The sequence below is a fragment of the Arachis ipaensis genome, chromosome B1, assembly GCF_059453495.1.
Source record: "Arachis ipaensis isolate K30076 ecotype BB chromosome B1, ASM5945349v1, whole genome shotgun sequence".
Lineage (NCBI taxonomy): Eukaryota > Viridiplantae > Streptophyta > Magnoliopsida > Fabales > Fabaceae > Arachis > Arachis ipaensis.
In genome coordinates, this window is record NC_142436.1 from 138,523,315 (window position 1) to 138,550,795 (window position 27,481).

Here is a 27,481-nt window from a genome sequence, read left to right on the forward strand (position 1 = left end):
TAAATTAATAATAGTAGTATGAGATATGGTTGATCACCTGAAATGCACAGGCTAGTACCAATGTCCTCAACTGTCTGATGTGAATGAAGATCCTTTTCATTGTCATTCTACTACTCCAATTATACTTCATGTGTGGTTTCTCTATATAGTGTTTAAAATTCACCCTTAAAGACTTAAAACAAGTTCTTTACAAACAAGAAAGAATTCCTTTCATTCGGTCAAAGTTCCTAGAAAATTATCTAAATCAAACTTTCTAATTACTTAATTAGTATGTAGGACTATAAGAAGTAACTAGTCTTTGTTATTGGCATTGATTTGCGTTGTTGCATTTTAGTTGATGTTGTCATTCCTATTGATGATGTTATTATGTTGTTCTTATACTATTACTATTGTTATTGTTACATTATCATAATGTCATCGTTGTTGCTATTATTCTATTGTTAATGTTGTTGTTGCTCTTGCCATTAAACTCGAAGGAATGCACCTGAACTCAATAGTGACGACTATTTGCGTAAGTATATACAATGTTATTCATTAGAAAAACAAAAGTAAAAGAAGAAAAATTTTAGAAAAATGTAGTGGGTGTGTAGGTGTATTCATGCATGCGTGTAAGAGCCTAAGAGGTTAGCAAGTACGCTAATTGCAACACGTCAAAAGCAGTGACTCAGTGAGTTCCTGGCCTTTATAATTTTCTTCTCGTTTCTCTTTTTTTCTTTTCATTTCGTACCGTTAGCTACGTGATAGGAAGCCATGGCTGTATCGAACAGCAATTCCGGCGTGGACACAAGCAAACTCTTCAATCCCATCAACCTCAAAGAACTTCCCCATCTCACTCACTACGTCTCAACTATCCAAACTCACCAGAACCCCTTGGATCACGACCCCTACTTCCACACCGATCAAGGCTTTTACGTATCCCAATCCGACGTCGTTCTGCGCCAGATCACCTACGACCTCTCCGGAACCTTCGCCACTCCCTTCCCTCTCTCCGCCTACCACCGCGCCGGCCCCCGCAACCAAGTCTTCTTCCACCCCTCAGAGGTGCGCGCCGCTATTGTCACGTGCGGGGGGCTGTGCCCTGGCCTCAACACCGTCATCAGGGAGCTCGTTGTGGGCCTTTGGGACCTCTACGGGGTTCGCCAGATCTTCGGGATCACCGCCGGTTACAGGGGGTTCTACTGGCGGGAGCCGGTGGAGCTGAACCCCAAGCTGGTTGATGACTGGCACAAGAGAGGTGGCACCGTCCTCGAAACTTCTAGAGGCGGTTTCGATCTCAATAGGATCGTTGACGCTATCGAAAACCTTCGCTTCAACCAGGTCACCAAACTAACTTCGCTTTGTGAAATCTTTATCATGTTTTCCATGGTCAAAGCTTCTCAATACAGTCAATGAGTGAATGCTCAATGCAGTTTGACCTTGTTAGGTTTATATATGATCAAGATGACTAGTTAATTAGATGCATTTTTTTTTTTTGTTGATTAGCCCTGTATTTCCCCTTCATCGTGAAACCGAAATTTATAAATTGTAAGATGTTATTGTGCTTGATTTACATGCCTTGAAATGATCCTAGGAAAGTTGATCAACAAAATTATGTGAAATAAGTGGCTTGTTCAAGGCTGGTTCATAAGAAATGGCTCTAACTATTAAACTGACATATTAGTCTAACACGATTAAATTGTCTATTAGAGGATTGTGATTGTTAAACTGATTTTAAACTAATCTAATATATCATGGATATTTCTGAACTGAATGCACTTGAAATCAATAAGATTGGATTTCCCTGACTTTCTATGTGTGAGATTGGAGATTTTCAGTGTAATCATTTCTAGACTTGATTTGCTTGTTGTTAACTCTTGTGTTTTGGCTTTAACCATTCTTCCGAAGATTGCAACAAAAAGTTTTCCCTTATGTTAAGCTTTAGTAGGATTCAGGTAATTTAGAATTTAGATAGCAAGCCCTCTTGAATTAATTTTTTCTTCTCACATAAGGTGGCTGTATAGCATACATAATAAGGCATCCAGTATTTCTGAAGAACTAATTCACTGTGATCATCAACAGGTGTACATTATAGGTGGCGATGGGACTATGCGAGGAGCTGTGAAGATATTTGATGAAATTAGACGTCGCAAACTGAATGTTGCAGTTGTTGGAATTCCTAAGACCGTGGATAATGATGTGGGAATAATTGACAGATCTTTCGGATTCCAAACAGCAGTTGAAATGGCTCAGCAAGCAATAAGTGCCGCTCATGTAGAGGCTGTGAGTGCGGTTAACGGGATAGGCCTGGTAAAGCTGATGGGTCGAAGTACAGGGCACATAGCTTTATATGCAACACTTAGCAGCCGTGATGTCGATTGCTGCCTAATTCCTGAGATAGACTTTTTCTTGGAAGGAAAAGGAGGACTTTTCGAATTTCTCGACAAGCGACTGAAGGCAAACGGGCATGCGGTGCTTGTCGTTGCTGAGGGTGCTGGCCAGGATATAATACCCAGAACCGATTCACAGAAGCAAGAAAAGGATGAATCTGGCAATCCAGTGTTCTTGGATGTTGGTGTGTGGCTGAAATCAGAGCTAAACAAGTGGTGGGCGAGGGAGCACCCGGATGAGTTATTTACGGTGAAGTACATAGATCCTACATACATGATTCGTGCTGTTGCTGCAAATGCCACTGATAATTTGTACTGCACACTTCTAGCGCACTCTGCAATTCATGGTATTATGGCAGGGTATACTGGATTTGTAGCTGGTCTTATTAATGGAAACTATGCATATATTCCATTGGATGATATAGCGAGTGCAAAGAACCCAGTCAATACAAAAGATCATAAGTGGTCGTGGGTGAGATCTGTCACCAATCAGCCTGATTTTGAAAGGAGCTAGAAGTTCAAACACCTAACTTTTCAGACCCGTCTTGGAACAAAAACTATGAAGGGAGATCTTATTTAATGCTGATTCTCATGTTGTTGTCATATTATGCCCTGATGGAAAATTAGATATGCAGATGGTGTACATATTTATGTCGCTTGAAACATAGTCTGTAGCATGAGTTTTTATTTTGCCAACCTTATGATCATCAATAAATCAACCTCGAACTATGGTTCTTAAGTGTTACTAGTGTGAAACATGCTTTGAGGGCGTGTCCACCATGTAGATTCTTTTGTTATGATGTTTAACATGTGACGATTCTGCGGAAGAAATGTGAGAATAATATTTTGTAAGCAGAGTATCATAGTGATTGGATTTGAGAGTCGTAGGAGATGTTGGTCTTTGAAAGCGATAAGCATGCATATTGCTTTGCAGTCTGCAGTCTTTTGTAGTGTAACAACGACTCAACGAGTGCTTCAGAAGCTTTCAATATTCTGTGCCTATGAGCCCAATTGATCTTTGATTCCCTCAAAGACGAAGAGAAGATAAGATAAGGATTAAGCTGTACTATATAATATGTCGAATGATAGAGGACTAGAAGAATTTATTATTTTTAACCAATAGTTAACTAATAATGTTTAAAATTGTGGACTACAAATATATTATTGAATTGTTAGACTAAGAATTAGACTGATAGTTAAAGTATTGATAAAAATAATAAATTCGGTTGATTTTTGAGTTTTTCTCTTGTGGAATTTCCAAAGAGTATTCGGTGGATGAAAATTTAAGATTCTATTCCACAACTGATAGTTTAATATGCTAGCAATAGCTTTTTGCCTTTGTGTTGGTTGGGAATATATATTTCAGAAATTATGGCCATTTCTCAGGTGGATAAAATAAGAATAAAAAATAATTTGAAAAAACAAGTGTAAAACACTAGCCTCCTAAAAGTCCAAAGGAACATGTCTTCTTTTGCAGTTAATCCTCGAAAAGGCTAAAAAGTGCATTTGCATTATTTATAGCCCTACAATTCTGATGGTATAACCTTATAAAGGAATATTAAAAGGACATAATACTTTGAATCTGAGAGTGAGTGCCAGTGCTCTATGATTGAAGGGTTTGTTCCTTCCTGTGGGCTATCATACTCACCCTACAAAGTACAAACAGAATCAATGCCTTTCCCTCACAAATTCCATTCAGATGTCAAAATATTAACAACAACAGGAAGATAGAAAATAAGAATGAAGATATAAATAAATAAAATTAAAGAAAGAAGAATGATACTCTGAATCAAATATATTAATCTGATTATCTGACAACTCTGTATAATACTAATTTTGCATTGGACGAGTCTGTGAGTAAATAACAGCATTTTTGCTACGGAATGAGGTAAATGGAAATGCAAAAGTGCAATTTGGGAGTTAGGTATAGTAACGTCCAGCTACATCTTGTTAGGAATCTGCAAAACCTTGTTATGCATAGTGTTTTAAAATTGAAAAGATTCGCATTTTGTTCTTAGTTTACTTTATGCACGCATTTTGTCCTAAATTAATACTTTATTTTTTTTAGGGAATCAAGGACTCACTAATAACAACTAGAAGTATTCTTTTTCAATTAATTTTAGACTTAAATTTCAATAAATTGAACGTGTGAGAATATCATTTGGAGGCTCCAACAAAATACTTAGTATACAAAAAGGATTATTATTTATAATAATTTAATTTTGATGCGTAAAATATTTTTATTATACATTTAATTACATAATATTACGGATAAAAAGAAAAAAGAGACACAATAATAGATGATTAGTGGATTCTTTTTATTATAAAATTCAATAAATATGACATTACAAAGTCGTAGTGTACTAGCTAGTGGACCTTTGTTTTTCTTGTTTTGTTTGTTTAACTTATTTAAGCCACAAAAAGAATTAAATTCTTATTTATAATGGTGATTAATTATGAAGAAATGGCTAATGAAAGAATGGTAGAGGGATGAGAATTGAGATAAAGGGGGACACCACCGCCGTCAAGAGCTCGCAGTGCCACGTCAAAAATGTCGGACCCTGCACAGTAGAAACCCAGCTGTTGACTTCTCCGCATCTCTCTCTCCCTGTCTGTCTCGTACCTCACTTTGGCAAACGACAAACAACCTTGTACACATGTCCCGTTTTGCTCAAATCCTCGTTGGTCAGTGTCCCACTGCGTAATTTAAATGTGCTTAATCTCCAGGATTATATATATGAGTAAATCCAATGGCTCACTCTGTCTCCAAGTGAACGATCAGAGTTTCATCCGCTGCAGTGTTCGTTATAAAGTTGAAAACGTAATTGGTCTTTTCCTGCCCAAGCCACTATTTCACTAATTCCTAATTCAAATAATCAACAGCCTCGTCATAATTGATCCTTGCTGGAAGGAACACCATGTTCCAGTTTCAGATAAAACCAATGTCACCTTCTACCTTAATCATCTATCATCCACTAATTCCATATTGTTGTATTTATCATAATAATTGCTAAATAAAATAAAGTAATTTAAACTAATGATTTCATTTGATGGACATAAGTAAACTAGTAAAGTATGAAAATTACTTGTACAAATACGTATGGCAAGTTGACACCCAAACCACAAAAGTTGTTCGTGACAACTGATAATAATCCCGGTCACCAGTTCAAAAAAACAGATTCCAAATGTGTGAAACCTGAAAAGTGAAAACAACATTTATTTTTCTGAGACGCAAGTAATATGAACCATTACTATTAACGCCGACATTAAAAAAAAAAAGGAGGTAACATAAGCAGGGCAGTATGGTAATTGCCTGCATAGCAGTTACTAAAGTATATGAGGCAGTTACAACTTACAAGAGTGTGATTGTGAGTGGAAGCTAAAAATGTTGGTGGTGGTGGTGGTGGTGGTATTAGCGTTGCGTGGTGCTTCTGGTGCGGTGGCAGAGACGGGAATAGGGGTGAACTGGGGGACGGTGTCGTTCCGGAAGCTAAAGCCGACGACGGTGGTTGATCTGCTGAAGGATAACAAGATTGGGAAGGTGAAGTTGTTCGAGGCAGAGGAGGACGTGTTGAAGGCACTGATGGGGAGTGGGATTGAGATCATGCTTGGCATCCCTAACGAGCATCTCTCTCTCTTGAGCTCATCTCCTTCAGCTGCAGACATGTGGATTCAGAAGAATGTTTCTGCTTATATGTCCAAGCATGGCGCTCTTATCAGGTAACGTAACTTTCCATAATCATTACATGCTTCTGTCACCAAACACAAGCTGATTCTACTGCACCACCATCTTCAATTATTTACTTTCTAACAATCTGTATGCCTATTAGTTCATGAGTAATTTTAGCAAAGATCCTTTTGCACTAGACTGTTTCTTGTTTTTTTTTTTTTTTTCCCTTAAGCCACGGATAATCATTCAGTGAAACAATATTAGCGACCAAAATATTAAGGCGAGTTGTTGCATACATAAGACAGACTAGATTTAAACCCACAACTATTGTTTAAACCGACGAGCGAGCTGTCTCACTCGACCAACGCAAATTGATTATAGTTTATAGTATTTTATCAAGATGGATGTGAATCATGATTCCATCTTCGGCCTGTTAATGCAGGTATATTGCTGTTGGAAATGAGCCATTCCTGACGAGTTATAATGGTGAATTTCAGAATTTTGTGATTCCGGCAATACAGAATCTACAAGAGTCCTTAGTGAAAGCAAATCTAGCTGGCTCTGTAAAACTAGTTGTGCCATGCAATGCAGATGCCTATGAGTCCACGGTTCCATCCCAAGGTGCATTCAGGCCAGAACTGACCCAAATAATGACTCAGCTGGTTCAGTTCCTCAACTCAAATGGAGCCCCATTCATTGTTAATATATATCCATTTCTCAGCCTCTATGACAATGGAGAGTTCCCTCAAGACTATGCATTCTTTGAGGGAACAACTCATCCTGTCATAGATGGCCCCAATGTTTACACCAATGCCTTTGATGGCAACTATGACACTTTGGTTGCAGCTCTCAGTAAACTTGGGTATGGCCAGATGCCTATAGTCATTGGAGAAATCGGATGGCCCTCTGATGGAGCCATGGGTGCGAATATCACTGCAGCAAGGGTCTTCAATCAAGGCCTAGTCAATCATGTCCTAAGCAACAAAGGGACACCGTTGAGGCTGAATTCACCGCCTATGGATATTTATATCTTTAGCCTGCTGGATGAAGGAGCAAAGAGCATACTTCCAGGAAGCTTTGAGAGACACTGGGGGATATTCTCTTTTGATGGAAAAGCTAAATATCCATTGAACCTTGGCCTTGGAAACAAGGAGTTGAAGAATGCAAAGAATGTTGAGTACCTACCTTCAAGATGGTGTGTGGCAAGCCCTTCCAGTGATATGAATAATGTGGCAAACCATGTCAGAATGGCATGCAGTGTTGCAGACTGCACTACTCTAAACTATGGAGGTTCTTGTAATGGAATTGGAGAGAAGGGTAACATTTCATACGCCTTCAATAGTTACTATCAGCTGCAAATGCAAGATGCAAGAAGCTGCAACTTTGATGGTTTTGGTATGGTTACTTCTAGAGACCCTTCAGTTGGGGCTTGTCGTTTTATTTTGGGAGTTAAGGATAAAGATTCTGATTCATCTGCTTCTCAGATAACAACAACATATAAATATCATCTCTGCATTCTGCTGGTAATTTTAATTATCTAATGGATTTTTTAAGTCTCTGTGTGAATTTAAACAATTTATCAATTTAGAGGTTTCATGAGCGGGTTTTGATGGATGATGGATCTAGAAGTAAAAGTAGAATAGCTGATGTAGTTTGTGTAAGCAATTAGAAACATACCAAACAGCATTATTGATCTGCAGCTCACCATATATAATTCACTTAATGTATATCATAGTACAAGAGATGGAACAAACACTGACGTATTCAATATTAAACGATTCATAATTGATGCTTGTTCTAGTGGCTTTTGTTTCATGATTGAAAAGAACAAATCACACTAATAGTTTTATTATTGTTCAACTTGGTTGGAAGGGTGGAGCCTCTGATTTTTCTCAAAAATTTATTGGAAGCCAAATGTTATATTGCAGACTTTGCAGTATGAAGATACTACTGTATGTTTTAACGTGTCTGAACTTTCTCATGATTCACAAGATCCACAAGTACTAACATTCCAGCATGTATTTAGATGCCAATGCCATGGAACAGCACCAAAACCATTTCTCTCTTTCTAGTCTCTATGTAGCATTTACCGTTACGCGTTAAATTTATCTAATACTGTTAATGAAGTTGTAGACATGAATAAAAAACACTTCTGACAACCAGTGATTTTAGGCACTCAGTTTTTTGTTTGAATTAATTTCTCAAACCCATACCCATTCAAAAATTATAATTACAATAAAACATACATCGTTGACTCTGATAATTTATCGCCAACCTTGAAGAAAATAATGGCAAAAAGCGAAAGAAAAGTGATAGAAGGAACAATTTTTTCTGTTTTTAAAATCTTCAGGGACGGGTGGAAGGCATGGTTGGTTTTGGCTATGAGAATTAACATGCCATGTAATGTAATCTCAATCAAGTGTGTACTGTGAAGCAGCTCTTAACGATGGGCATGTTGCATGTTGCATGTTGCATGTCCATATGCGTCTGTTTAAACACATCTTCATAGTCTTCTGGAGCCTTTGCACACCACTTAATGGCAACATATTTCTCACCAAAATTCCAAGGTGCTGCTTTAAACACCTTAATGTTCTATTCTGTTCCCCTTTTATTCTCAATTGAAACAAATAATTAAGCAAACCCATTTGTTCAATCTAAGGTTCTTTCTTTCTACTCATAATGGAAATATAAACAACCTCCAAATCAATCCATACGCTTCCAAATAATCCTTCAGAGCACCAAATCGAAGCAAAGCCATTCCCAGTCAACCCCACTGATACTGGCATGGATATAGTTGCCTCAAGTGTCATCGACTTGAGAGTGAAACACAAAACTGGGAAATGTGGTGGTGATGTCTCTGCAAGGAAACAATTTAAGTTAGATGTTAGAATCCAGAGTTTAATAAAAAGCATACTTAGATCGATCTCTTTCAATTGAATTTCAAGATTTCAATATCAATGTACTGAAGCGACTCACTTAAGGTACTGAAGAGTCATATTTTTCAGAAGAGATGGATGCCGCAATACAAGGTTTCGCCATTCTTCCTTGTCAATCTTCCCATCATGTTTTGTGTCAGCTTCCTCGAATGTCTAAATGGTTTAAAAACTGTCAGTGACAGATAACCAGACACAATTGTGATAGCAAACGAGTTATGGTTTATGCCATTGCTATCAACAATCATGACACTAAGAGTTCAATAATAATAAGACTAAAGAAGCTTCGCTTTATTTACTTTAAAGAGAAATTTAGTAGAGAATCTTAGAGTAAAAACACGAAAATACAGAACAAAGAATACATAATTGCCCCCCGGTAGTGACTAATTTATGAGAAATAATTGAAGAATAAACATGCATCTGTCTAAAGAACATACACTTCTAAATAAAAATAAAAAAAATTGGAGACTCCACAGGGCTAGCTGCCAGATTTTTAAAAATCAATCACAAACAGGAAAAACTAGATTGCTAATTTCCAGAGTAGGCATGCATTACATATAACATACACAATTGATGACTGATGAGTGTAAATTTAATGAGTGAGAAAATTAGTTCCAGACATCAAGAAAAGCCAAAATAAAATGCCAAAAACAAAGTTTTATCAGCTAACTGAAGCACCTTGTCAATGATACTTTCAATCACATCATCCGAGAGATTCATACCAGATTCAGCAAGAGTGGCCACCACCATTTGTTTTACCTATACATAAAAGAAAATGATCATCAATACGTATCAAGTACAGGCACAGCCAATAACAAAAAACATTTTAGATCAGACAGATTATAGAGAACAAAAGAAAATAACACAAATTATGGTACTGAGATTCTAACACATCATGCTAAACTCATTTACAATTAAATTTTAAGCATAAACTTGAGTTTTTAAGAGGTAAAAGTCAAGAAGAAAAGTAATATATAGTTCTAAAGGACCGATAATTTACAGTGCTAAAGCGCAAAGACAAAATAACCTATACGCAGGTATGATAAACAAATAATTTAGCCATGACATTGGGCTTCAGTTTTTATGCTAAACATATTAAACCTGCCTTTTAGTGAGTGCCTTGCAATGGACTACCAACTCATATACGTTGTTCACAGTTCTTATCAATAATCACTGAGATCAGGTTGTCAATGCAGAACAGGTTATGTTCTATAAATCAACTTGGCCAAAAATAATACAGTTTTTGGATTCGTGAACAGGTAATAATCTATATTCCAACTTTTGGCATCTCCGATTCAAAGCCAGACAGTAGGCCATGAGGCAACAAGGTCCAATCTACCTTTAAGAAACTCATGAGATATTCCTGATTTTCAATCAAGGGCCTTGTATATTTGCACCAAAAAAGAATAGAAAATACACTGCCAATGGGCTTCAGAAAAACAAATTGTGCAAGGTATACATTCAGTTGCGAACACATAATTTTTTTTCCTACATTATTTGTCAAGTAACCTAAACAGAATACAAAATAGTGTATAGAACAGCAGACAAAACTTCTTCATTTAATTAGATTATAAGGAAAAATAAATTACCTCTTGTCTCTCAATAAATCCTTGCTGTTTGAGATCATACAATTGAAATGAAACTGCAAAGGAGTAAAGTTGGAAATCCCCAACAAGCACATGGATTACTAACAAATAGAAAGTGCAGTAAGATAAATGAATAGACTACTGAAAACAAAAAAAGATCCCCTAAAGTGAGAAACTTTATGAAGTAAAAGTGAGGCACTAATTCATAACTCCCATGATGTGTGTATCTCACTACCTTGATTTAAGGGTGACTAACCTCCTCACTTTAGAGAAGCCTGACATGCTAAAAACAATAGATATGATCTACCTCCCCATCCAATAAATACCCACACCTTTCTAAACTCAAATAAAATTGTTCACAAGAATATAAGTCTAGTCTTGTTAGAATTGGTCATCTCACACTCAATTTTATCATCAATTGGAGCATTGGGATGAAAGACAGAGAGAGCTCGTGCAAACTCGTCAAAATCAAGTATCCCATTGTGCTTGGTGTCAAACAAGTCAAACACCTACAGAATTCAGAAAATGCAAGATCATGAATAGAAAACAAATACTTTTCTGAGATTAATATTATAATGTATACATTATGTGGGATCATAAGCATTATCCAAGAAGAGAAATCTAATCTGGCTAATAAAGGGGGTAAAAAAAAGGTGGCCTATTATAACCACACATAATAACAAGGTGGAATAAGTCCAACAGGCTAATCTACATAGAATGGTAACCAAAGATAAACTTTTACATTTTTTCTTCAGAAATTGCAACTCTTATCCACAGCTAAATTATAAGAGTTAGAATTTCCCAATAAATACACAAATAAATAAATTCAAAATTCTTTTGTTATATGCTTATTTATTGTTTCTTACTCTCAGACAATAGATTAAAAGAAGTTGTACATAAAATAATAAGATAAAGCTCTACAAACCCTATCTGCAAACAAGCTCTCCTTCTTGTTTGTCTTAAATAGTGCCAACTGAAATTCTTCCTGCCATATAAAATAAGAAAACCATCAAGTACAAATACCATGCTGAAAGAAAGAAATCATCCTGAAATGTACAAATACAGATACCATAACACAAATGAGAGAAAGACAGGACAGGACACTGTCATAATTCACCTTATTAATTAATCCATCATCAATCACCGCACTGCTGATCTTCTTGAACAGTTCATAAAGTGCTTCTATCTCACTTACACTAACTGCATCGGTAATCAAACTGATAAATAACCACTTCATTTTAAGCTTTTGATAAACAAAGAAAAATGAGAAATAGAAAAGAGAATTGTTTCAGGATTTGAACAAGTTCCATTAAACAATAGAATCCAGTTGTACAAATACTCGTAGATAGCAGCTTAATTTTCAGACATTCATAAATCACTGGAAATATCTACACAGTGCCAAGATCATTGTCATGATTTCCAGATAACAACAATATATTTGCTTACAGTAACTTAAAAGATCTGTCCATTGGCGTATCGACAGGTAAGTGTCATAAGGCACCCCTAAGCCCAGTACTTCAGCGTAATTATCAGTGAATTAAACAGCAATCAATAAATAATTCTATAAGATCTGCAAGTACAATATGCAAGAAATCTTGCCTATGTGCCTGTGCGAGACCCAAGAAGCAAAGATAAGCATGGTAGGACCATAATTAGATGCAACCAGGATCGATAGTTTGTTATAAATGTCAACTCACAACTGCTAACATAAAGTTTAATTTACAATGTGATACATGATTAGTCATCCCTTGAAAAGCTTCTCACAACATAAGATGGAAAGAAATAGGCAATAATAACATACACACTGTCTCTCTTGCAAGAACTTCTGGATTTTCTAAGCCTCTGGGTTGCTTTGATGAATCAGAATCACAACAATTTACCAGACCAGCACACAAATGCTTTAATCCGTCTAGGCACTGCACCATGATATTTCCCGGATGTCAAAACTCCCCATACCTGAAATCCAGAAAATTCAATGGTGTGTATGGTGAATTGCATATGGTCACCTACACTTTCAAGCAGATGAGAGAGGACTGCATAGCAGATAAGTCAAGCCTAAACTATCCATTATTTGACACATTGTTTGACGGGTATGCCATTAATTTAACATGCACAGATACAGTAGTCTTCCAATCAAAAGCAGGAGGTAAATATAAAATTCCATTTAGCATTAAATTGATTTGTATATGAATCCATCGTGCATGCTTAATATTTCAATACAGTATGAATTCGGAAAAAGGTTTCCACCTTCTAAGAGAATATAGCTTAAAAGTCAACTCGCTGTCATTACTAGAGAATTTAATAATTCATATATTCAGACACACCAAAACAGATTCACTCAATTAGCCTATTTTACTCAAACAAATATTCTACATCCTTAACCATAGAAAGCAGAAACATGATCTCAAAGAGAATCCCCATGAATTCAATCCCCAATCAAATAGGCTGCCAAACCAATTTTGAGGCAATCAGGTTAAAGAAGTCTTATCAACGTGATTGCACCTAAGACCCGGTAATAAAAAATCAAATTACCAATTGCAGAGCATAAAATTCAGACAGAAGCACACAGTTACACGGAAAGGATGAGATGTTTAGCTGGATATGCATCAATCAAGGCAAAAACACAATAACAATGTAACACTAGACGTAGGCCTTAGTTGAAAATCCATTGCAGATTCCGAATCCAGAGCCATAAAGGATTAAAATGCAGGGAGTAGATACGGACCGTGCAACGATGAACAGAGACATAATCATTGGTTATTGGTTGATTGAAACACATAAAAAAGAAAGATAAAAAACTAGGGCTTTTGAAATTGGATCTACAAGTTGAATACTTTAGAGAATTAAAAACAAAAAAGCAACAAGAAATAATTGAGATAAGAACTGTAGAGATAGAGAAGTGGGGTTTACCTATCAGAAAAAGCAGAGAGAGAAGGAAAGCGAGGGGTTGTTGAAGTCAATATTCTCGGACATGTTTGTCTGCCTCTGTAAATTGCAATTTAGGGACAAATTGAAAAGCATCAAGCTTCTTTATTCTTTTTTATTTATATATGGGTTTAGTTATGATCATGATTAGGGAGAGTTTTCATTAATCTGTTCATAAGGAGGTGACTGGTGAGTAATTGCAAAATTTTGAACGTTGGCTCGAATCTACCGAAAGATGCGAATGAAGGATGAAGAATGAGAGAAGTGGGCTTTGGCAAATTAGAAAGGAAGAACCATTTTTCGGAGAGGAGAGAACAAAATTTTGAGGAGAACCCAATTTTTGGGTTTTGGCTCACCTAGCTGCACACGTGGCTCTTGACTGGTGGATTTGGTTTTCAATTTTTCATGCTTTGTTCAGTTCCACGCAAAACATTTATTGGATGATTGGATATTTGGATCAGTGTTTTTGGTCTCACAAGAATAGCTATAAAAATGGTTTGTAACTTTCTCTATTTTAAGGCTAAAATTTTTATATATGAATAATTTTAATGTGAAATACAAAAATATTTGATCATTTTGGTGTTCTACACGGTTGTGGTAGTAACACAAAACGTCGTTGACGTTTTGCGATAAAAAAAATTTTTTAATCATGAAAGAACAAAACGTCGCTGACGTTTTGTAATAAAAAATATTATTTTAATTGAAGAAACACAAAACGTCACTGACGTTTTGTAAATGGCCATAGTTGTGCTCAACACATAGTTTGGTTCATGATGAAGGATTTCACTTCTAGTAATACAATATTAAAAAGAAAAAGTTCCTATTTTAACATGTTTTATTAAATTATTTAATACAAATACCAAAAAAAAATATTATTTAATACACAATTATATTATGTATGTATTAAAATTAACTATTAAAATCAGTTATTATTATAAAATACATATTAAAATATAAAAATATATTAAAAATAAATTAAATTATATATATTTATTTATATACAAATATATTGATGATTAATTTTAATATATAAATAATATTTTTATTTAATATAATATATATTTATGTTTTAATTATTAATTTTTTATGTAAAAACATTTTTATATGTGTAAAAATTATCTTTGAAACAAATAATTTAAAAATATATGTAATTTAATTTTAAAATTTAAAAAAAAATATTACAGAATTAGTATTTTTAGTAAAAAAATAAAAAATTAATTAATCTTAATTCAAATATAAAATAATAAAAATATTGGCTTTAAATAAATATGATTTACAATTTTAATAATCATATAGTTCACATTTAAATTATCTCATTTAACTCAAATAACTTATGAACTAATTTTAACTTATTAAATATTTTTTTATGTAATCTTTTTTCATTTTTTTTTTTTTGGATTCAAGCCCAACCAAACCTTATTTGAACAAGCTAAATATAAGTTTAAATATGTTGATAGTTTCAATTGTATGCAAAAATTTATTAGCTAACTATAAATCTTTAAATAAAAGTCAAATTTGTGATAAATTAGTTGTTAATCTATGGACTGGTCGTGAAAAATCAGAAAGAAAATATCGAATTTGTTGTAAAATAACTAAATAAATAAGGAAGAAGTAACAAATATAAAATACGAAAATATAATTAGATAACTCAAGTAGTAATATTCACTGGAATTACTATATCAATATAGTAGATATAATTAATATATTTAATAATATTAAAGTATATAAGAGAATAGTACGAAAGAGAAATAATATTATATGTTGTAATGTGTATATATATATAAAGATAGAAAGAAATATTAAAAGTAAAGAGAGAGAAATGCATTTGCTTTGTTTTTATTATTGCTATGTCACATTCGTAACATGGCTTCTATATATATAGGCAAATGAAGTTTGATTTCCAACTTCATTCAGTATTGTAAATGAAAATCAACCGTCCATATTAATGGGCATTCAATATAATCTTATCGCAACACTCCCCCTTGAATGCCCATTTAGGATTATTGCCTCGTTAAAACCTTACTAAAGAAAAACCCAGTGGGAAAAAATCTTAGTGAAGGAAAAAGAGTACAATATCCTTTAATGATGGGGCTGCCTCATTAAAAACCTTGTCAAGAAAAACCCAATGGGAAAAAAACCTGACCAAGGGAAAAAGAGTACAGTCTCCCCCTCTTGCCGACATCATTTAATGTCTCGAAATCGGCGCATTCCAATCTCATGTACCAATCTTTCAAAGGAGGATTTTGGGAGTGACTTTGTGAATAAATCTGCCAGATTGTCACTTGAACGGATCTGCTGGACATTAATTGTCCCTTGATTTTGAAGGTCATGAGTGAAGAAGAATTTGGGAGAAATATGCTTTGTTCTATCACCTTTGATGTATCCACCCTTAAGTTGAGCAATGCATGCTGTATTATCTTCAAACAGGACAGTTGGAGCTATCTTATGATCAATCAGTCCACATGATGATAGAATATATTGAATCAGACCCCTCAGCCAAAAACACTCGCGACTAGCTTCATGAATCGCCAGTATTTCAGCATGATTAGAGGAGGTTGCTGTAATCGTCTGTTTCGTGGACCTCCATGATATAGCTGTACCACCATATGTGAATAGGTATCCTGTTTGAGATCTCCCTTTATGTGGATCAGACAGGTATCCGACATCTGCATAGCCAACTAGTTGTGACTTGGATCCATAGGGATAAAACAATCCCATATCAACCGTTCCATGAAGATATCGAAAAATTTGTTTGATTCCACTCCAATGTCTTCTAGTTGGAGAGGAACTATACCTTGCTAGTAAATTCACCGCGAATGATATGTCAGGTCGCGTATTATTAGCAAGATACATTAGTGCTCAAATGGCACTAAGATATGGTACTTCAGGACCAAGGATATCTTCATTTTCTTCTTTAGGACGGAATTGATCCTTTTTCACATCCAAAGATCTTACGATCATTGGGGTACTTAATGAACGTGACTTATCCATATAAAATCTTTTCAAGATCTTTTCTGTGTATGTTGTTTGATGAATAAAGATCCCACCTTTTATATGCTCGATCTGCAGGCCGAGACAAAACTTAGTCTTTCCAAGATCCTTCATCTCAAACTCTTCTTTTAGAGTTTTTATAATTGTTGGAATCTCTTCAGGAGTCCCAATGATATTTAAATCATCAACGTACACAGCAATTATAATGAACCCGGATGTAGTTTTCTTTATGAAAACACATGGGCAGATATCATCATTCTTGAATCCGTTTTTGGCCAGATACTCAGTAAGACGACTATACCACATTCGTCCAGATTGCTTTAGACCATATAAAGATCTTTGCAATTTGACTGAGTACAACCCTTGCGAATATTCATTGGATGGTTTAGATATCTTTAGTCCTTCAGGGACTTTCATATAGATATCCCGATCTAATGAGCCGTACAAATAGGCTGTTACCACATCCATTAAATGCATATGCAGTTTATGATATGCAGATAAACTGACCAAATAACGTAATGTTATCGCATCCACTACGGGGGAATACGTTTTTTCATAATCTATACCGGGCCTTTGTGAAAAACCTTGTACCACAAGTCGGGCTTTGTAGCGCACAACTTCATTTTTCTCATTTCGTTTTCTCACAAATACCCATTTGTATCCAACAGGTTTTACATCTTCTGGTGTACGGACTACAGGTCCAAAGACTTCACGTTTTGCAAGTGAGTCTAATTCAGCCTTCATGGCTTCTTTCCATTTTGGCCAATCATTCCTTTGTCGACATTCTTCGATTGATCTTGGCTCAAGATCCTTACTTTCATGCATGATATTTAATGCCACGTTATATGCAAATATTTCATTGACAATTGTCTTATTTCGGTCCCATTTCTCTCCTGTAAAGACATAATTTATTGAGATCTCATCATTTTCACAATTTTCAGGTACCTGAACGTCTTCTGGCGTTAACACTATATCAGAATTTTGGACAACTGCAGGTGTCTTTACTATGTCTTTTTCAACAGGAATCGTATTTACCTCTTTTCTCTTTCGAGGATTTTTATCTTTGGAACCGACAGGCCTGCCACGCTTCTGGCGTGTATTTGCTTCCGTGGCTATTTGTCCTACTGGGACATCAATTCGAATTGGGGCATTTTTCACCCTGCCACGCTTCTGGTGTGAATTTGCTTCAGTGGCTACTTGTCCTACTGGGACATCAATTCGAATTGGGGCATTTTCCGCTTGAATATAAGATTTGGTTATCCTCTTTGTATCAGAAAATGCATCAGGCAATTCATTTGCTATTCTTTGCAAATGTATAATCTTTTGAACTTCTAGTTCACATTGCCCTAACCGAGGATCTAAATGCATCAACGATGATACATTCCAATTAAGTTCCTTTTCAGGAAGCTTATTCTCTCCCCCTAATGTTGGAAATTTTGATTCATCAAAATGACAATCCGCAAACCAGGCTTTAAATACATCTCCCGTTTGTATCTCAAGATACCTCACTATAGAGGGAGAATCATATCCAACATATATCCCCAATTTTCTTTGGGGTCCCATTTTGGTGCGATTAGGTGGTGCAATGGGAACATATATCGCACACCCAAATATTCTTAAATGGGAGACATTTGGCTGCTGGCCAAAAGCTAATTGCATAGGAGAGAACTGATGGTAACTCGTTGGCCTCAAACGACTAAGTGCTGCGGTATGTAAAATAGCATGCCCCAAACCGAGGTTGGGAGATTTGTCCTCATAAGAAAGGGTCTAGCAAGTAATTGGAGGCGCTTAATAAATGATTCTACTAACCCATTTTGTGTGTGAACATAAGCTACTGGATGTTCAACACTTATTCCATTAGCCATATAATAAGCATCAAAAGCTTGGGAAGTAAATTCACCAGCATTATCAAGACGAATTGCTTTGATTGGATTTTCTGGAAATTGTGCTTTTAATCGAATAATTTGAGCCAGTAATCTCGCAAACGCCAGGTTGCGAGATGATAATAAGCACACATGTGACCATCTCAAAGATGCGTCTATCAGGACCATAAAATATCTAAAAGATCCACATGGTGGATGAATAGGTCCACATATATCACATTGAATCCTTTCTAGGAATTCAGGGGACTCAAATCCAATCTTTACTGATGATGGCCTTAAAATTAACTTTCCCTGAGAACATGCAGCACAACAAAATTCACTAGTTTTAAGAATCTTCTGGTTCTTTAGTGAATGTCCATGAGAGTTTTCAATAATTCTCCTCATCATGGTTGTTTCCGGATGACCCAATCGGTCGTGCCAAGTTATGAATTCATTTGGGCTAGTAAACTTCTGGTTTACAATGGCATGATTCAATTGCACTAATCTTGGTATAATACAATCCAGATGAAAGTGAGGGTAACTTTTCTAGTATAACCTTTTTATTTAAATCATGAGTTGTGATACATAAATACTCATGATTTCCCTCATTCATCGTTTCAATATGATATCTATTTCGGCGAATATCTTTGAAACTCAACAAGTTCCTCAGAGACTTGGTAGATAATAGTGCATTATTTATTATAAATTTTGTTCCTCCAGGAAACAAAATTATAGCTCTTCCAGAGCCTTCTATCACATTACCTGAGCCAATAATAGTATTAACATACTCTTCTTTTGGCACAAGATGGGTAAAATATATATCACTTTTAAGAATAGTGTGCGAACTTGCACTATCCGCAAGGCAAATATCTTCAGAATATGTCCTTGCCATTTTTCTTCAAAGAAAAAAACAAATAATGATAATAGTAAAATGAGTAAAAGTACATGCACAGTAAAAATTATTCACACAAACACATACATATATCAAACTATTCCATCATTGATCAAATAGCTAATATTTCCTTCAGAATCCTTAAAGAAATTAGATACATCATAATGAGTGGTGTAATTTTTATAATTTGAAGCAAAAATTGTTTCCTTTCCTTTGTCATCCCTTTTCAAGGATACTTGATAAAGATCAATTAGGTGCCTTGGGGTACGACAAGTACGTGACCAATGGCCGTTTCCACCACAACGGAAGCATTTATCCTCAATTGGTTTACTTTACCCAATGTTTCTTTCTTTATCCCACTTCTGGTGAGATCCTTTCTTATGAACATAATTTCTTTTCCTTCCATAATTTTTCTTGTTATCAAAATCTTGCCATTTACCTCTTCTGGGGTTATAATTTGCCGCATTTGCTTTAGGAAATGGGTCGACGCCAACTGGGCGCGCTTCATGATTTCTCAAGAGCAACTCATTGTTGCGTTCAGCAACAAGAAAGCAAGAAATTAACTCAGAATATTTTTAAATTCTTTTTTCTCGATTGCTACTGCAGGAGCACATTCGAGGTATGGAAGGTCGATAAAGTTTTCTCTAACATATCGGGTTTGAGGAAGTATCACATGATTGTACCTTTCTTCAAGATCTTTCCACAGATCTGCAGGATCTTTTAATGTGGGGTATTCATTTTTCAATCATTCGTCAAGATGACGATGAAGGAAAATCATGGCCTTGACTTTTATCCTTCTGGAATGTATTATTTTCAGCCTCAATGGTATCTTCAAGATCCATTGAATCAAGATGGATTTCAACATCTATATCCATGATAAATAATTGTTTCCAGATATATCAAGAGCATTAAATTCAAGATGAGAGAGCTTCGACATAATGAAAATTTGTTACCTGAGTCTTCCTAAAAATTTGATCAGAGTCTCGTGCTGATAACGTGTTGTAAAATAACTAAATAAATAAGGAAGAAGTAACAAATATAAAATACGAAAATATAATTAGATAACTCAAGTAGTAATATTCACTGGAATTACTATATCAATATAGTAGATATAATTAATATATTTAATAATATTAAAGTATATAAGAGAATAGTACGAAAGAGAAATAATATTATATGTTGTAATGTGTATATATATATAAAGATAAAAAGAAGTATTAAAAGTAAAGAGAGAGAATTGCATTTGCTTTGTTTTTATTATTGCTATGTCACATTCGTAACATAGCTTCTATATATATAGGCAAATGAAGTTTGATTTCCAACTTCATTCAGTATTGTAAATGAAAATCAACCGCCCATATTAATGGGCATTCAATATAATCTTATCGCAACAGAATTTGAATTTTAGGCATGAAAAAGTTGATATCAAAACAATAAGACCATTACAAAATCATAAATATTCAAATAAGATTTAAAAAAAAAAATCCAAGGAAATATAATTTGTTTGGCTATCGGGATTCATAAGTTTGAACACCCTAAAGAGGTACCCAGCATGATCCCCGGATAAATATGAAATAAATTATGATTTTGATTTCCTTTCTTCTCTTTGCAAAATAATGTGATGGGAAGTGCATCAGCGGTCAGCCTTTGATAATTTGTAGAATTAATCACCACTAGTTCACTACAGTCTAACACTAGATCCTGATGATCATGGATAAGGGAAACAAGAGATGATAGTACCAAAAGGATTTATACACTGCTTACATTTTTATGATTTTATGACCCCTTAAAAAAAGAAATAAATAAGAATTGGAAGGTTACAAATTGCTCATTTAATTAGGAGGAGGCTATGATGAATTCTTTTATTTTTATTTTTTTTAATTTTCAAAGATCACTAACATCAAATAATCATCTACCTACCCTTTTCACGTCCATGTTCTGATTTACTTCTTGCTCTCTCTATGATCTTCTTAGGATCCAACTCCAACTTGCAGCTCGAAACACTTTCCTCTCTGATGTGTCCCCTCACCTTCTCCCTCTCTGACCCTGTTTCTTCAATGTCTCCTTTTATAACCATCTTTCTCTCCAAGTCCAATGGCAACTTACCATCTAATCTCTTACTACTCAAGTGGTGAAGAGTCTTCTTTTCTCTGCTTTCAGGAGGAAGAGAGGCTCTTGTTGTGGCTTCTTCCACGTTGAGTTCTTCTTTATCCAAGGCCAGTGACTGCTTGCTTTGTGCATCTCTTGGTCTATGCTTGGCTCCAAGAAGTATCTCATGCGGTTTTGGTAGTTTGTTAGTGGTTATTTCCCCCTTGTTGGTGGAGCCTTTCTCTTGCTCGAAGTAGAGCAGCTGCACCACTGTTCTCAATGGCAGAAGCTCGTTCTTCACAGCATGGGCACGTGCTTCTGGGGACAGTCTTTGGCAGTCTAGAATCCCACAAAGTCTCTTCTTGTCTGTCTTGTTCAGATCAGGGTGCACCTGTTCATGCATTCAACCCATAAGTGGTAACTCTTAACACTCAAAGCTTCAAAACCTTTTCCTATATTTAGAAAAATAGCAATAGCAACGATTGAATTCTAGGAGTAGTTATAAGGAATGCGATACGTTCTAGTAATGAGAACTGATACGCAGTACGCATATGCCACATTTAAAATATTTTACATGGAAAATATACTTACGACATTCCAGTACGCAAATAAATTGTAAATTGGTATGCAGTATATCACCTATTGGTGAACTATGATGCTAGATTGCTTAGTCATAGAAATTTCAATACTCATAGTTCTAAAAATTGCGAAATGTTATCTGTTTGATGAGTAAAATTTTTGACATCCAAGCAAGAAAGTTTGAAAGGTCTAAACAAATTGTCCAAGTAAGATGTTGGTGTGTTTGCAATACTTCACCTTAAGATAGATGTTAACTGCCTGGTAGAGGTCATCGTGCTCTACTCGGGCAATGCCGGGCACAGTTTCAGCAAGAGACACAAACTTCGACACCAGCATGTTCTCATCCCTTGCAACCACTTGAAGATAAGAATCAATGAGCTTTCCAACATTTCTGATAGATCTCAAAAAGTAGTTGCTATCCACGGCACCTGGGGACATTCTTTTCCAAAGCTTCAAGAAAGTTTCCAACACTGCTAAAACTAACTCTATGTCATAATAATTCTGATCCGAAGAAGATTTTGAGGGATAAAGCAGGTCGCTGACTGTTGCCTCCTCAAACTGAAGGCTTGCTCTTCTTATTAGCTCTGTTTTCGTCACAGAGGAGACACCGAGCTGAATCGAAATGCTTAGTAGTCTAAACAAGAATCCAACTGAAACTGATCCTCTGTCTGCTGGAATCATGCTCACGATTGTTTCAAGAATTTTGCGGTTCTTTGCCTTAGATTCATCTGTCTGAGATGCTGAACTGCCTGAATATCTAAGCTTTGTGACACCTGGTAGCCACCTGCAGGCATAGACATGCAATGCTTCGCCAATAAGCTGTGGAGGGAGCACATAGGTTGATCTAACAGCCATAACTATACACCTGAAGAGATCTATGTCAAGATCAGAAATATCTTCTGTCCACCAATCCTTTGGGACAGAATGGTGTTGTTTCTTGTTGTAACCGGGCCTAGTGTAGGTGTAGGACCATTTCACCTGCATAAAATCATCACTTCAAAAAAGTAATAATGAAAGACAATTGAGGCAGTTTTATGGATGTGTAGTTCTTGACCTGTTGTGGGGGTGTGAGGACTTTCTCTATGATTGAATCAATGCATTTTCTGACAATTCCAAGATTCTCAGACCACTCTGGTAAGGTAGCAGTTGTCTGAAGCGTGGCAATGGAATCCTTCCAACCTTCAAGAAGGCATGAATTGAAGAAAGCCTCAAGTTTTCCTACGAAGTTTCCCTTCTCAATGGAATCATTCATTCTTAGGAACTTGGCAGCACAGAGCGCGGATACAAAGTTATGGGCACTAATGTTGATTGAAATTCCATAGCAGAACTTGGCACAGAGTTCAAAAGCCTCTTCCCCTCCTGGTATATCATGAAGTTCAAGAGAGAAGCTCTCAGAATCACTTGAATCATAGCAAAGCCTTTGTAGAAGACCACATTTCGGAAGAAGCGGAAACTGCAGCTAAAAAGAGCACAATTATAGATGAACTAAATGTTGGTTTTATTTTGTCTTTGTTTTGTTTCCACACACGCCACAACTCCATTCTAGTTTCAGTACCTTGTGTAGCAGATAAGTAATATCGTTGATTTGTATCACAAGGTCTGCAGGGATCTCAGATATCAGAGTCCTGCATTATCAGATTACATAATTAATTTATAAAAGGGTTGTACACAGAATTTTGATATAAAGAGTTGCAGGGAAATACCTGGTAGCTTGTTCAGTGAAGAAAGTGTCTGGTCTTGTCCCAAGTTTCATGAACTTCATTTTTATTTCTTGATTTAAATGTTCAAGAAAATAAACTCTGCTTCAAAGCCTGCAGAAATTCAGAATACGGTACATTGAATGATACTGCCATAGATCCATGAAGTCAAGGTTCTGGTACTCTGTAGTTAACTGGAGAAGGGAAAAAGAGAAAGTGTGTATGTGTTTTTGTGGGGTGGGGGGGCGTGTGTGTGTGTGTGTGTGTGTGTGTGAGAGAGAGAGAGAGAGAGAGAGAGTGCTTTAATGTAACCCTCTTAAAAGGGAAGCAAATTGGTTGATGAACATGCGAGGATGAATAATACATGATGATTCATGATCATGAAACGAGCAGAATAACATGGTAGCACCAACTTATTAAATTTCATCATATATTTTGAAGCAAAGGAGTGGATGTGGAAGACAAGGAGAAGGAAATCAGAAATCACAATGGCTGAAAGTAGAGGAGAGCGTGACATGATATCATGCTCCCATCATTCTGTCGGTTGTGTTTAAGAAAAAATTCACCAGATAAAGTATTTAAAAAAAATGGAGAAACCTGCAACAAAGACTTCACCTCAAGTTTTCTATTTATTTGGCAAGGACTCTGTCACTGCCAACCTGATTGATTGATTTGTGTAGAAGCATGAAATGAAAGTCCTTCAGTTCACAGAAGATGGGGATAGATAAACAATAACTTCTGTATTTTGCTGAAGACATGCACTTCAAAAGGTTTTTTGAGTAGTTGCAGGTGAAGTTGATTAAAGGTTTTCTGTCTCCTGTGTGCCCATGCCTGACATATGTACCAACAAACTCAACAACGTGAGAGTTCCACCATGGTTGGCAGACAAACTTATGCTGCTCATAAATTATTATTGTTTTATCCTAAAATTTGAAAAGAGGAATTAGAAAAGAAAATGAGAGCGGATGATGGAAAAGTGCTAAATATTAATTTAGTTAAAACGTTGACCCTATAAAATAAGTTAATCTATTTTTGGTACTATATATTTCTTTTGGTGCATGATCGACAACCAATTTCATCAAAGCTTTTTTTGACAAAAAAATAATAAAAAACTATAAATGCAGCTAATAGCATTAATTTTGCTAGTTGAATATTATGGGTATTGATTACTCATCTAACCCCACTCAAATTCATGATAATAGCAAAAGAAGAAAGCACCAACACCATGGCAGAAAATGCGTAGTGCATACATTTTACCTTGACTGATGGGTCTCTAGATGATAGGTGGTAAAGTAAAGAATGTTTATGTTGTGTGCAAGTTGGATTTTAACTATTAGGTCAGCCAGCATAAATCAGTAGTGCTTTTATAGTGGCTCACAAGTTATATAAATCCAAAGCAGATATGTAGTGTACTAATACACAAAGCAATCTCTTCAGAAGATACTTCTTATTCCATATACACAAAAATACACGCCTTTGCTCAGAAAATGATATGGGAAATCCCTGAGAAAGTGATTCACAAGGCAAATGTTTTGATCATTTTCTTCAGAGGTTACATTGTGAAGTCACTTTCATTGTGTCTGTAAAGAACTTTGACATATAAACTAATTTAAAGACCTTTTTTCAGTTGAAACTCACAATAGGCCCGCAGTGGTCCACGCCTATGCTCTTCTCAATTATCTCACCCCCCATTAATTATACATTATAATAAGAAATCAAGAAAGATGGTGGCCAACTTTTTCACTTTTCTCCCTTTGTTTCTCCTTTTTCCTCTCAATTATATTCAATAATTACTGAAATAGCTCAGCATTACTTCACAAAAGCATCTTGCCATCCACGTTTTATCTGGGATTTGGTAATCTTTTAAATTAAATAATAAAATATACATATTATAGAGAAAATAAAGTACAGAAGAAGAATCAACCATTGTTCTTGAGATTGAGGAATATATGATAATAATGCTAACTAGGCCCTTCCCACTGTTCATGAGTTGAAATCTAACATGCAGTTTTTGGTTGCGTGTGCTTTTCACAGGCAAATGATGATGGTAAAGAAAAATCAAGTTTTTGTGGCACAGCACACTTATTGCTTTCAACTAGCAGATGAAAAACTGTCTCATATTTTTTCCTTCCAAATAAGATTGCACCCAAAGCTTCACCATGTCACCTTTTTGTTAGAGGCAATACAGAAATATTCCAATGCTATGAACATCATGAAAATTGACACAAGTATTATGATTAATGTCAGCTTGCTACTCTTTGGTCTGTGCTAAATTGCAACATGACATGTATATTTGATTCTTGGATTGCATTAAGGTATTTATATCCAATTATATGTGGATTTTGTCCTCTCTAATTGATAAGGTTCTCCAGCAGTTACCCTCCTCACCACAGCACCACAAGGTTTTTATCATTTTCTTTTTGTCCCTATTCCTTTGGAACTTTGTTTAAGCAGAACCCAGAGTGTACGTGTTCCCTTTCCACAAGTTTTTATTATCTTCTGCCAAAAGTGCACTTCATCTTTGTAAGAGAATGAAAAAGAAGCAACTTTTTTAAGCTCTTAACTGGATTAGGAGTTGAAAGTCAAAACCTAAAACTGAGTGCTTTAATTAAAATACTACACTCTATACTATCAGTAGTAAAGCCTTCATCAAATTAAACCTCAGAGAAAAAGAGTGAATCAATAATACAAGAGAACATAAATAAATACCTGTCAACGTAATACTACTGATGCTTTATTGGTTGAGCCTTTGTAGAGAGCAGAAAAACCGGTCTTCAATAATTAAAAATGTGCAAGTAGCTTTGAATAGCAGTGTAAAATAAATTGAAGAAAATAGTATATGAAAGAGGCCCAGTATTATTCTGAGAAGTAGGTAGGCAGCAGCAACGTGCATGGAACATGTGAAGTTGATGAAAGAGAGGTTTAGCTGTTTTATGCAAGTAATCCTCAGATAGAGAGAGAGCTGCAGTAACTTAGGAGGTGGTTCGGTTATAGATAGAGGCAACAGGTTAAGGTTAAGGGTACGGGTCAGGGTCAGGGTGAGGGAGACAGTAACAGAAGAAAGAGAGAAGAGTAACACAATGTCTGTCTCCTAAGCAAAGATTAGTGTAAGGGCACATTCAAGAGAGAGAATGAGTGGTTTGTTACTTTGTTGGGATTAGTCAACACAGCAACGCAATTTATCAAACACCATATGTGCGATCTTTCAAATTCATGAATAGTAGCAGTACTAACTAAGTAGAATGGAAAACAAAGAAACACACATACACACATTGATGAATAGAGTGCAAGCCTCATTGAGAATTGAGGGTGAGTCACTTAGCAAAGAGGAAGAGGTTGAAAATTGGTGGTGTATGATTGAACACACAAAAAGCATGCAAGTGGGTGGGGAAAAGTGTGTGTGTGAAATGTGCATCCCTAATGATGGTTCCCCCCACTACCATGACTAAGGACTAAGGATATTCCTCTTCCTTCTTCCTCCGCTGTGTGCATGTCGGCCACGTGTCACTCTCTCAGCCGTTTGATGGGATCAGTATGACTTGTCTCTGTTGGTTGTTTTGGAGGCCACACACAGACAACCTCTTTCTCCAACGTGTCCATCATTTTGCTTACTCCTTCATGCCTAATAAATAGAAAATAAATTTTGGTATTAGGTGGTTGTTGATTCAATTCAATCGTGTGAAGTGTGATGGGAATGGGTCCCATATGATCTTGTTTCAATGGCGTCATTCAGAAGGGAAGCTAACGCATCTATCTCACCAATCCCGCCTCACTCAATATATATGCTAACTTATTGGAATGAAACCTCAAGTTACATTAACCACCTAGCTACCTATCCTGTAGCTGTAGCAAAGGAATATATCATAACTTCATATGGTCCTACCTACGGAAT

The 27,481-nt window shown here is 35.8% G+C and overlaps 4 protein-coding genes across 11 annotated transcripts; 2 read left to right on the top strand and 2 right to left on the bottom strand.

The window, feature by feature from the left end:
• Positions 1 to 620: 620 nt before the first annotated feature.
• On the top strand, positions 621 to 3,221 carry PFK2 (phosphofructokinase 2). The gene is made up of 2 exons (XM_016340534.3): positions 621 to 1,317; positions 2,059 to 3,221. The coding sequence occupies exons 1-2, from the start codon at positions 751 to 753 to the stop codon at positions 2,878 to 2,880; spliced, it is 1,389 nt and encodes a 462-aa protein (XP_016196020.1). The 5' UTR covers positions 621 to 750; the 3' UTR covers positions 2,881 to 3,221.
• A 2,229-nt stretch (positions 3,222 to 5,450) lies between these two features.
• LOC107637077 (glucan endo-1,3-beta-glucosidase 5-like) lies at positions 5,451 to 7,836 on the top strand. Its single transcript, XM_016340530.3, has 2 exons — positions 5,451 to 6,086; positions 6,479 to 7,836. Exons 1-2 carry the CDS (start codon positions 5,752 to 5,754, stop codon positions 7,575 to 7,577), a joined length of 1,434 nt encoding a protein of 477 aa, XP_016196016.1. The 5' UTR covers positions 5,451 to 5,751; the 3' UTR covers positions 7,578 to 7,836.
• A 510-nt stretch (positions 7,837 to 8,346) lies between these two features.
• Positions 8,347 to 13,968, bottom strand: LOC107637058 (calcineurin B-like protein 3). 4 transcript variants are annotated; one of them, XM_016340511.3, is made up of 9 exons: positions 13,466 to 13,968; positions 12,357 to 12,511; positions 11,673 to 11,755; positions 11,481 to 11,540; positions 10,956 to 11,064; positions 10,559 to 10,611; positions 9,648 to 9,728; positions 9,013 to 9,125; positions 8,347 to 8,893 (listed from the first exon to the last, which is right to left on the bottom strand). In XM_016340511.3, exons 2-9 carry the CDS (start codon positions 12,478 to 12,480, stop codon positions 8,836 to 8,838), a joined length of 681 nt encoding a protein of 226 aa, XP_016195997.1. In that variant the 5' UTR covers positions 12,481 to 12,511; positions 13,466 to 13,968; the 3' UTR covers positions 8,347 to 8,835. The 4 variants fall into 4 exon arrangements, with proteins under 4 accessions (XP_016195997.1, XP_016196002.1, XP_016196008.1 ...); XM_016340516.3 differs by lacking the exon at positions 13,466 to 13,968 and adding an exon at positions 13,281 to 13,442; XM_016340522.3 differs by lacking the exon at positions 13,466 to 13,968 and adding an exon at positions 13,088 to 13,334.
• Positions 13,969 to 20,902: 6,934 nt separating this feature from the next.
• LOC107637039 (BTB/POZ domain-containing protein At5g47800) lies at positions 20,903 to 27,190 on the bottom strand. 5 transcript variants are annotated; one of them, XM_016340506.3, is made up of 7 exons: positions 26,299 to 27,190; positions 24,205 to 24,420; positions 23,596 to 23,703; positions 23,448 to 23,517; positions 22,947 to 23,345; positions 22,130 to 22,870; positions 20,903 to 21,704 (listed from the first exon to the last, which is right to left on the bottom strand). In XM_016340506.3, exons 3-7 carry the CDS (start codon positions 23,652 to 23,654, stop codon positions 21,138 to 21,140), a joined length of 1,836 nt encoding a protein of 611 aa, XP_016195992.1. In that variant the 5' UTR covers positions 23,655 to 23,703; positions 24,205 to 24,420; positions 26,299 to 27,190; the 3' UTR covers positions 20,903 to 21,137. The 5 variants fall into 5 exon arrangements, with proteins under 5 accessions (XP_016195992.1, XP_016195981.1, XP_088358029.1 ...); XM_016340495.3 differs by having other exon boundaries at positions 22,947 to 23,351; positions 26,299 to 26,887; XM_088501903.1 differs by having other exon boundaries at positions 24,205 to 24,512; positions 26,299 to 26,491.
• Positions 27,191 to 27,481: the final 291 nt, after the last annotated feature.